A 12,191-nucleotide genomic window follows, 5' to 3' on the forward strand; every position below is an offset into this window, starting at 1 on the left:
GGAATACTTTTTTCTATCCTTACCAACCTGTCTTAAGTTTGTTTTTTTACAATGATTAGTTTACCCATAATAATAATAAAAAGGTGTTTGTATTCACTGCAAGGTTCCGTATTGGGCCATCTGTGCTCTGCTGTATCCGCCATAGGTATCTCCTCTTAATCTTACTGCTAAACTGTTAAAAACAAGGGGTGGAAGGTAAGTATTTTACAAAATATAAAACTATATGAGAAATTATGGATTACGGTAAATAAATATGTAATTCAAAATATCACTACTTGTAGAAAGTTTTTTGGTTTTATTTGTATATTTAATCCATGGGCTTCAAGAGGGAAATGACATAAGACTGTTCTTATGATAATACATTTGTTTCCTTTGTTGTTATGATCGTGCAACTCGCTTCTACATTTCTGTGTTGTTGTTTTTTCCCGTTAGGGTACGATCCCAGCATTCCTGGTTACCCACGTTATGTTATGATTATCGATTCAAGGAAGGGGACCTACAATCTGAGAGTTTCGGATGCTCAGCTCAAAGACGAAGGAGAATATCAGTGTCAGGTTAGAGGGATAAGAAACGGTAATAATCCAAGAGTTGTAAAGCGAAACGTAACTTCTGAAGAGTACTGGCTGAAAGTATTGTATTACCAACAGAAAAACCTTACCACTTACTGAACTAAAATCAAAACTTTAAGAGCTGCTGTATTAATGTTAACAACTTTACCAGTTTTTGAATTAACACCAAATAATTTACCAGTTGATGAATTATCTTCAACATCTTCACCTAAATTAACACCAGAAGCTTTAGCAGTTTATTAGTTAACACCAAGAAATGTTAACACCAATAGTAATTTTGTGTTGATGGTCGAACGTAACCTAAGTAAGCGTTTCCATAAAATAATTACTTCAAGAAAGGCTGCGTTACAGATATATTTTAACCTGAAATTTGATCAAAGATTATCAAATGCTTAATTAATTACATCCTTCGTACGACACGTCATACAAAAGGCCAATTAAAAGCTTCAAAGCTGCTACAGTAAAAAAACAAAAAAACAATGAATTACAACTCAATGATTCTTACGTTTTTTCAATATATAATTTAAGATCCAACCACTACGCATGTTCCTTTTTTGTCAATTTTATTTACATTTATTTCTAGAAAAAAAATTTAATTATCTTTATACATATCACCTTTTGTTGTGTTTCTTGTGTACCATAATATCCTTGTTCCAGGTTGGCCCAGCACCAGGGAATATTCCAATCAGAAGTCAGGCAAATTTAACAGTTTTAGGTAAGCTATCAATTAATATTTTTAACATTAATTATAAAACAAAATACAGAAATATTAAACTTGGTAATCACACACGTTGTTATTATTATTATCAATATTCTAACATTAGTATAAAAGAGATAAATCTGTGTCATGCCGATAAATTTTATATAAAGTTTTGTGAAACTACGCTTCTTAACATCCTGCAATCTAATTGAATTGTACTTATAATCAAGTACTCGTCTTTACCAAATAAAGAATTCAGACTGAATCATTTGTCACAAATGGTTGATTCGTTTACGAGATATATTTTGGTAAAGCTAATTTTTCAATGCTCGTCTAAGACAGTTCGTGTACACTGTTAAACTAATGTGTGTGTGATTACACCTGACTTAGATAACACACATAATTCACACCACAGTTACATTGTTTTGACAACACATCGAACATACAACACTGATGATTGTTAACAGAGCAGTACTGATTTAATAATATATCAACAAGTGAACTGTGTGTATTTAGAAAATAGCTAGGATGGTTTAATAATATATCAGAAACCTGTATTACTGTCTTTTCAACACATTTAGGATTATATCAAAAAGGTAACTCCATCTATTTACAACATAGTTAGGATGGTTTAATAATATATCAGAAAGGTAACTCCATCTATTTACAACATAGTTAGGATGGTTTAATAATATATCAGAAAGGTAACTCCGTCTATTTACAACATAGTTAGGATGGTTTAATAATATATCAGAAAGGTAACTCCATCTATTTACAACATAGTTAGGATGGTTTAATAATATATCAGAAAGGTAACTCCGTCTATTTACAACATGGTTAGGATGGTTTAATAATATATCAGAAAGGTAACTCCATCTATTTACAACATAGTTAGGATGGTTTCCTAATATATCAGAAAGGTAACTCCATCTATTTACAACATAGTTAGGATGGTTTAATAATACATCAGAAAGGTAACTCCATCTATTTACAACACAGTTAGGATGGTTTAATAATATATCAGAAAGGTAACTCCGTCTATTTACAACATAGTTAGGATGGTTTAATAATATATCAGAAAGGTACCCCGTCTATTTACAACATAGTTAGGATGGTTTAATAATACATCAGAAAGATAACTCCATCTATTTACAACATAGTTAGGATGGTTTAATAATACATCAGAAAGGTAACTTTATCTATTTACAACATAGTTAGGATGGTTTAATAATACATCGGAAAGATAACTCCATCTATTTACAACAGAGTTAGGATGGTTTAATAATACATCAGAAAGGTAACTCCATCTATTTAGGACATAGTTAGGATGGTTTAATAATAGATCAGAAAGGTAACTCCATCTATTTACGACATATTTAAGATTCTTTAATAATATATCAGAAAGGACACTCCATCTATTTACGACATAGTTAGGATGATTTAATAATATATCAGAAAGGACACTCCGTATATTTACAACAGAGTTAGGATGGTTTTAATAATATATCAGAAAGGTAACTCCATCTATTTACAACATAGTTAGGATGGTTTTATAATATATCAGAAAGGTAACTCCATCTATTTACAACATAGTTAGGATGGTTTAATAATACATCAGGAAGGTAATTCCATCTATTTACAACATAGTTAGGATGGTTTAATAATACATCAGAAAGGTAACTCCATCTATTTACAACATAGTTAGGATGATTTAATAATATATCAGAAAGGTAATTCCCTAGATTTATAATATTGAAAATATGTCGAGAGAAAATGCATAAGTTGTTATTTTTACTAATGATATAAATAATATTTCTAATTCTGCACATACATGTCATATATGTATGTGTGTATATATACGTAGATACAGATATTAAAGTAAAACCTACACTTATTCTTAACGCTAAGCACTACCCTCACTTTTGTCATACTGGGACTGCTGTTGTGAGTTTTAGACAAGTCAGATATATAATTCCTCATTCTGTGAAAAACGTTTCATAATACAAGGTCTTTACCTCACTTTTCACTCTGTGTTATTATTATGAACGTCTTAATATCTGTACTAAATTTACAGTTTAACATGTTAATTTCAGAAGCATATCGTTTAATTTCTAATTCAGCCTGATGTCGACAATGAACGTTAAAAATAGGTCAAAATGTTATTGTGTATTATTGAACAACATATCTGTGTTAAAGTGTGCTTTTTATCTAAGGTATTTCTATGCACTAAATCAAAAAATAAAAACTTTTCTTTTAAAGGAAGATTGATGGAGACGTGAAATCTAATTATTTAATTAAGACAGAACTTCGATTGAATATGTCAAAATGCACAATTGTTATAAACGTTAGGGTAGTGGTTATCAGATTTAGGAATATCCACTGAAACATATGTGTTAGATATAGCTTAATGAATACTTTTAACTTTAATGTTTTGTATTCTTATAAATATATGATGGAATTTCTTAATAAATTTGTCATCATAAGTCGCTGTTTGTCATTTATTTACATTTCCTGATTGAAAACCACTAGCTTGTAGATTACTTCTGAGATATACATTACCGAATTATTATTTGCTCGAAGTTATGGTCTTCAAAACAAACATCCTATGTTAGCATTTGGCTATCGGAGCAACACTTATTAGCTTATCTAAAGAGCTCAATTGTAAAGCATGGCTTACGTCAGTGGTATCCATTGTTATGTCATTCATTTCAATAGTTCCGCCACGAAAAGTTGAAATCCGTCATCGCTCGAATGGCAGTGTGCTCGAGGTACGAGAGGCCGAACAGGTTCCTTTGACGTGCTATGCTCATCAAAGTAAGCCGTACTCTCAGATAAAATGGTATCGTAACCGTGTAGAATTGAAAGGTAAGAACTGACTTATTAGGTGTGATACCACGACACGTAATTAATTGCTGTTTTACTTGTGCCTTCAATGCTTACCTTAATTAAAGTAATGTGCTTATGAAGTCTATCTTGTGGGGGATTATATATTTCCGTATATCATACATGGCAGTTTAACGCTCAGAAAACATGGGCCATGTTATTTTCGATTTTCTAAGTGTGAAAAACAGATTGTCCATCTTATTTTCAAGTTCACAGCTTTGAAAATACATGATCCACGGTATTTTCAAATGCACAATTTTGAAAAAACATGGTCCGTATTATTTTCGAATCCGTAACTTTGAAAACACATGGTCCATATTATTTTCAAATGCATAGTTTGAAAGCACACGGTCCATATTATTTTTCGAATCCGTAACTTTGAAAACACATGGTCCATATTATTTTCAAATGTATAGCTTTGAATGCACGTGATCCATATTATTTTTCGAATCCATAACTTTGAAAACACATGGTTCATATTATTTTCAAATCCGTAGCTTTGAAAATACATGGTCCTTATTATTTTCAAATCTGTAACTTTGAAAACACATGGTCCATATTATTTTCAAATGCATAACCACATTTTTTTAAGTTTACCTGAATTTCATCTATATTTTTATATAGAATTGAGTACACTTCATAGAACCACAAGGAATATTTATTTTTCATAGGAAAAAACAAACAAGTTACAGATATAGTGTTGGTTATCTAGTTAAATTAACGCCAGCTGTCGTAACTTTATATGTAATCTGTACTGCTTTCCTAACAAATAAATTTTATGGATTAAAGCACGTGACATGTTCTGTGTAACATATGTACTGTTTAGAATCTAGTTTACACGATTTTATTTTAAATTGTTGACTGTCATTGTATATTCTCCGTTCTTCAGTATTATGTTATTAGAAATCAGGCGTCAGATGCGCTAACAAATACACGGACTTATCTGTTTATAGATAAACGACTAAGTTTGACTGGACATCACGAATGCTATCATTTTTTAATTTCTTTCAATTGTACGTGCATTCATTTAAATAAGAGTTTTAAAGGCCCCGGCATGGCCAGGTGGTGAAGGCGCTCGACTCGTAATCCTGAGGATCGCGAGTTCGAATCCCCTTCACACCAAACATGCTCGCCCTTTCAGCCGTGGGGGCATTATAATGTTACGGTTAATCCCACAATTTGTTGGTTAAAAAATGCTGGCGATGGGTGGTGATGACTAGCTGCCTTTCCTCTAGTCTTACACTGCTAAATTTGGGACGACTAGCGAAGATAGCCCTCGAGTAGCTTATTTCTTATTTCAGTTACTAAAATATAGGTTATTGTGGTGGACGTTTCTTCTAATCACGTGTTTGTTTGAATTGCGCGCAAAGCTACACGAGGGCTATCTACCCTAGCTGTCCCTAATTTAGCAGTGTAAGACTAGAGGGAAGGCAGCTAGTCATCACCAACCACCGCCAACTCTTGGGCTACTCTTTTACCAACGAATAGTGCGATTGACCGTCACATTATAGCGCCTCCACGGCTGAAAGGGCAAGCATGTTTGGTGTGACAGGGATTCGAACCCGCGACCCTCAGGATTACGAGTAGAACGCCTTAACCCACCTGGCCATGCCGGGCCCATCTTGTATGTACATAAACATGTGTATTTATGTACATAAATATATATATATAGATAATAGATATATTTTATAATCACAAAATGTCTAACTAGATAAAAATAATTATAAGCTGAATAATTTGTGCTTTTGGGAGAGGTCACAAACTGTATCTTTGAAAACTTAGTTTTTTTTAATTTAAAAAGGTTAAATTTTAATACATTCATGAAAAGTGTATTGTTCGCACAGTTGGAGATATAATTAATAATTTTGTCTAAAAGACATCGTTTAAATCTCGGACACTGTTGTTTTTTTATTGGTTATCTTTTCGAACGCTTACGTCTTCTTGATACAATATTTTTATTCCTTATAGAGCCGGTGCCCTATGAAGTGGAAGAGTTGAGACACAACAAATTATTCCAAACCTCCAGTACTATTGTTCTTCACACGAGACTAGAAGACAACGACGCCACCTATACTTGTGAAGTTATTCACCCTACGTTAAGAAATTCGCTGATAGATACTGTTATAATTAGAGTTTTATGTAAGTTTCTCATCGTCCCAAGTCACTCTAGTGTCGGATATGCGCTTATTTTGACTAATATAAATTTAGATTCAACTTACAAAGTAATATTTTAATTATCTTAATCACCAGTTTTACCAATGTTTAAAGGGCTTCTTTTTTATCGTGACTTAACTTATATTAACCTTGTGATAAAAATTCAACGCCATTTTGATAGACTTTTAGGGACTTTCTAGTTGTAAGGGCCCGGCATGGCCAGGTGGGTTAAGGCATTCGACTCATAATCTGACGGTCGCGGGTTCGAATCCCCGTCGCATTAAATATGCTCGCCCTTTCAGTCGTGGGGACGTTATTATGTGACAGTCAATCCCACTATTCGTTGATAAAAGATTAGCAGGTGGTGATGACTCGCTGCCTTCCCTCTAGGCTTACACTGCTAAATTAGAGACGGGTAGCGCAGATAGCCCTTGAGAAGCTTTGCGCGAAATTAAAAAAAAACAAACAATTTCTAGTTGCAAGGTATGTATAAGGCCCGGCATGGCCAAGTGTGTTAAGGCGTTCGACTCGTAATCCGAAGGTCGCGGGTTCGAATCCCGGTCGCAAAAAACATGCTCGCCTTTTCAGCCGTGGGGGCGTTATAATGTTACGGTCAATCCCAGTATTCGTTGGTAAAAGAGTAGCCCAAAAGTTAGCGGTGAGTGGTGATGACTAACTGCCTTCCCTCTAGTTTTACACTGCTAAATTAGAGACGGCTGGCACAGATGGCGCTCGTGTAGCCTTGCGCAAAATTCAAAATCAAACAAACAATGCATGTATAAATTCAACATTGAATTTTTTATAAATTAACCAAAGACTTTTTTTATACAGTTGTTTGTCGATTGCAATAAACGAATGTATTCAGTTTTAACTCAAAGCAGAAACTGTTTTTTCACAAATTATTTTTTTCCAAAATGTTTAGATCCACCAGGACAACCAGAAATTGAAGGTTTTCAAGAAGGTGATATTGTACAGATTGGTGACACCTTAACCTTAGCTTGTATATCTCGTAGTGGTAATCCACCAGCGACGCTGGTTTGGTTCAGAAATGAAGTTCAGATAAACAAGGTATATTCAACCGCAGGTTACGAAGTTACAAATACACACACTTTCCGTGTAACTGCAGCAGACAACAGAGCCACCTATCGTTGTGAGGCCACGAACAGCGTAACGTTACAGCCTTTGGAATCTTCAGTGACCCTTAACGTTCTTTGTAAGTTATTGTTTCGAAATTGTGATACGTTTTAGTTTTAACGAGATTATAAGAAAAAAAATGTGGTATGCTTTAATTTCGAAACTATAATAACCCTTTTAGTTTTAATAAAATTACATAGAAAACTGTAATATACTCCAACTTCGAAACTACAATACCCATCTTAGTTTTAATAAAAGTATATAGAAAAATGTGATATACTCCAATTTCGAAACTGTAATAACCCTTTAATAAAATAATATAGCAAAATATGATACACTCCAATTTCGAAACTGTAATAACCCTTTAATAAAATAATATAGCAAAATGTGATACACTCTAATTTCGAAACTATGATAATCCTCTTAGTTTTAACGAGATTATAGAGAAAAATGTGATACACTTCAATTTCGAAATTATAATAACCCTCTTAGTGTTAACGAGATTATAGAGAAAAATGTGATACACTTCAATTTCGAAACTATAATAACCCTCTTAGTGTTAACGAGATTATAGAGAAAAATGCGATATACTCGAAAAACAAAAGACGGCAAATCGACCATGTCTTTGCTTTTCCGAGACTTTCAAAAATATTTATTTCAATGTAGTGACCAGAGCATGGCCCATAGTATCAATATGCTGGAATGTGAATCCGAGAGTCCATGGTTCGAGACTTTTTTCGCAAAAACCAATAAACCGCTCTCCATTCTTTGTTGTAATTGGTGCATAATAGGAGTGACGGTCAAATCCCATTATTGTATTGGCTGTGGATACTTTTATTGAGCTACTAATTCTTCTACAAATAATCTTTATGTAGCTTTGTGTGAACATCAAAAGCCAGTGAACACATTTAAATGTTGTTTACGTCTCAAAAAAGTAAAAAAAATCGATTATAAAGTTTTACGCTATATAATGTAATACTTATCGATTTGCGTTTGAGATAAAGAAAAAAAACAGCACTATAACCAATACACAGTAACAAGCTTTAGTGATCAACCAACGTAGTTATGGGAGTTGAGAGCTGCTCTTGGAATCACATTTAAGATTAGAATCACGTCGGTGTACCTTCTGCTGTAACAAAATGTTTTAGGTGTATCAGAAATTTGTGTGTATAATAGACTTTCAGTGTAAACTGATACAGTGAAGTACAGTGTAACCCCTCTAAAGCAGACACCTTCGGGACTGATACAAACTGGCCTGATTAGAGGGGTTCCACTGCACATAATTAGGGATTATGTAAACACAAAAGGGACTGTGACTGAATGACCGCTTTCAAGGGGTGACCAAAACTCAGGGGTGGCCGCTTAGAAGGGTTCCACTGTAGTTTTGTTTTTTCCTTGTATTTCCTCTAATGTTGATTTATTACGCATCGAGAGAGTTTGCAGAAATGAATATTCATGTATTTTAAAACACATTAATTTATTATTATAAAAAGAACGTACGTACACCAGGACTGTGAACTTTGAAAATCACTTAGCGTCACTGTTCGTTGGTAGTTTCCCACTAGTCTAGTACAGCGGTAAGGCCACGGATTTACAACACTAAAATCAAAGGTTGGGTTCCCCTCGGTGGACTCAGCAGATAGCCCGATGTGGCTTTGTTATAAGAAAACACACACACACACTGTTCGTTAAAATTACGGAAGCTAGCAAACGTTTTGGATACCAACCAATAAAATATGTTCAAATTTAACACTTAAAAAGTAAATACCTGCGCGTCAGCTTCTAGAGAAACCGAATAACTGTTTTCTTCGTAACAAACCTCAAGGTGTTGTGATGAGTTCTTGATGAAATGTACTTTATTCTTTAGCGGCCCGGCATGGTCAAGTGGCTAAGGCACTCGACTCGTAATCCGAGGGTCGCAGGTTCTAATCCCCCATTACACCAAACATACTCGACCTTACGTTACAATGTGACAGTCAATCCCACTATTCGTTGGTGAAAAGAGTGGCCCCATAGCGCGATATTCAAAACAAAACACACCACGCCCCCAGTGGCTCATCTAATAAAGGGGGTTTCGATATCCGTGGTGGTCTTAGCACAAATATATATATATATGTAAAACGTCTCGTTTGGGTTGAGAAAATATTTTACGTAGAGGAGCGAACATATATATTTTTCTCTACAAGTGGGTTTTCTTGAAATCACTGATCATAGCACAAATTGTCTACTTAAAGAGAAACAAAGAAAAACACGATTTTTCAAGCTATATAAAGTACGTGGACTTTCTTATCGCACACCAAGTAAAATATAAAAGTTGATTTGTCTTCACATCATCAAAACGATCATGATAAAACTCGACAATTTTGCTATAGAATATGGGAATATAATGTGTACAAACGCTAGGTGAATATCAAATCTAGAACTTGACGTGTTTCATAACGAGGAGAATCATCAGAAAGATCATATCAATAGGGCAAAACTTTGAATAGAAAAGCTGTATTCTTCTGTATTTTGAAATCTATAGTTCTATGTCTATATATATTTCAAATCTATTTTCTTAAAACACAATTAGTAACATAGCTACATACATTCAATAGGTCGGGCGTAGCCTAGTGGTTAGTGAGTTGGAACATAAATTGGTCCATAGCCCGTGAAATCACACTTATTACTTTAGGCCCGTGGTTGCTTTGCATGAATGACGATGTCTGTTTGTTTGTTTTTGAATTTCGCGCAAAGCTACACGAGGACTATCTGCGCTAGCCGTCCCTAATTTAGCAATATAACACTAGAGAGAAGGCAACTAGCCATCACCACCCAACCAACTCTTGGGCCACTCTTTTACCAACAAATAGTGGAATCGACCGTCATTTATAACGCCCCCACGACTGAAAGGGTGAACGCGTTTGATGTGACGGGGATTCGAACCCGCGATCCTCAGATTATGATAAATGACGATCATCTCCCACTTGGCGGCGTGTACTGCCCCTCTTCTTCCATTTCGATATTATAAATATCCTGTACAAACTGCCTTTCTATAGATTGCCCGCGTCGCGCTGAACATGCTCGCCCTCCCAGCCGTAGGGGTGTATAATGTGACGGTCAATCCCACTATTCGTTGGTAAAGAGTAGCCCAAGAGTTGGCGGTGGGTGGTGATGACTAGCTGCCTTCCCTCTAGTCTTACACTGCTAAATTAGGGACGGCTAGCACAGATAGCCCTCGAGTAGCTTTGTGCGAAATTCCCAAACAAACAAACAAACAAATTTCTATAGATTTGCTCGAAGGTTTTTATCGCATTAAATACGAACTTGTTCGAATAAAACTTCACGCATGTCTTGTAGATAATCTATTCTGCTTATCAGTTAAGCCTGTGTGCCCTTCTATAACATGTTAATGCATCAGTGCGAGCATAACACAATTAGTGTGATAATCAAATATATTTCGAATTCTATTGTGCGTACGACACATTCGATATGCTAAGTCAGTAAGCTGCCGCTAAGCCTTACCATTATCTCTCATGTAAAGATCTATGTGTTCGCAGCCCCGTGGCTCCTATCATGTCTGTTTCAATATTTGATGGAACGAGCACTTCTATTTATTAATTCAAAATAAACTTGTACGAGAAGTCGTTCACAATCTGACAAATCTCTCTTTCACACAGTTTATCACTGATTTATCTCTTGGTCATCAAATTTTACTCTTTAAATTCTATGGATCTTTGAATCTATGTAACAACTAGCTCCAGCTCTTTTATCCTTTTATGTATTTAATTATCTCTCTTTTTAATTAACCTCTCTGATTCTGCTGTTCTTGATAACCAAAGCTAACGATGGATGATGCCTCGTGTGAGGTTCCTTCTCTGCTACACGAAGCTATGTAGTTTCGTGTTTTTGTTTGACAAATATTTATTTCGTCTGTTTCTTCAGTTATAATTACAGACGTGTTTCCACACTGTAATCTAACGTAATCTAGGAAGTTTTAACCATGCGTTAATTTTCATTTAAAAATTCTGTTTGAAACGTATGAACTAATGATCTCACATTAGCAAGTTGTATCACGTATAATATTTCTGCAGTAGAAAAAGAAAAACGTTGAACTAAGTTTATGTTTTGGTTTCCAGCAATTTTAGACTGAACTGGATTGTACAGATGATGTAATATTAAAATAGTTTTATAGACTCGTTATCATTCGTGACGTCACGTCTAGTCTTGCACTATCTGACAATCATACATCTTTACAGTAGCTCTGAAGTTTAGTTTATATTCAAGAGGGTTCATCATAAAACTGTCATGTTCAAAGCACACAACTTCTCTTTGCAATCGTTCTACAATCCTTTTAAAGTACGAAAATTACGGATTACTGACATCCATTTCAACAGTCTAATTACATAAAAATCCGTACGCACTGCGTCCGACAACAAAAAGCGTATTTGTTCTTTTAGAATAGCGTGAATACTCGTTTCATTCACCAGCTGCTCAAAGTACGCAATGGTTCAATGGATGCGTTGTGGAAGCAACAAGACTGTGTACGCATAACTTGTATCGGTTTTTCAGAAGGAGATACTTCATTATATTACATATTGTTTCCTGGGACAGGTGGGAAACGTTTGCTATTTATCTTTGTGTAACGTGTAAGAATCCACGAACAAAACGTTAACTTTTTTTCTCTATCTATCTACGACTGCGGCACAACTTGTTGCAGTTTCTTTCCGGATAGTCCTGATGCTTCACGTTGATTCATATTCATTTGTAGC

General features: G+C 34.8%; 1 protein-coding gene across 3 annotated transcripts in view; it reads left to right on the top strand.

Annotated features, from left to right (window-relative positions):
* The first annotated feature begins 436 nt into the window (after window positions 1-436).
* Window positions 437-12,191, top strand: part of LOC143222306 (nephrin-like) — a 45,627-nt gene continuing 33,872 nt past the window's right edge. For all 3 annotated transcript variants that reach the window (XM_076448658.1, XM_076448676.1, XM_076448666.1), the window contains exons 1-5: window positions 437-554; window positions 1,227-1,284; window positions 3,985-4,134; window positions 6,121-6,291; window positions 7,229-7,519. In XM_076448658.1, coding sequence (XP_076304773.1) covers window positions 471-554; window positions 1,227-1,284; window positions 3,985-4,134; window positions 6,121-6,291; window positions 7,229-7,519 — 754 coding nt within the window. In that variant the 5' untranslated portion in view covers window positions 437-470. The remainder of the gene's footprint in view (window positions 555-1,226; window positions 1,285-3,984; window positions 4,135-6,120; window positions 6,292-7,228; window positions 7,520-12,191) is intronic.

This window comes from Tachypleus tridentatus, chromosome 1, assembly GCF_004210375.1.
Source record: "Tachypleus tridentatus isolate NWPU-2018 chromosome 1, ASM421037v1, whole genome shotgun sequence".
NCBI classification, from domain to species: Eukaryota; Metazoa; Arthropoda; class Merostomata; order Xiphosura; family Limulidae; genus Tachypleus; species Tachypleus tridentatus.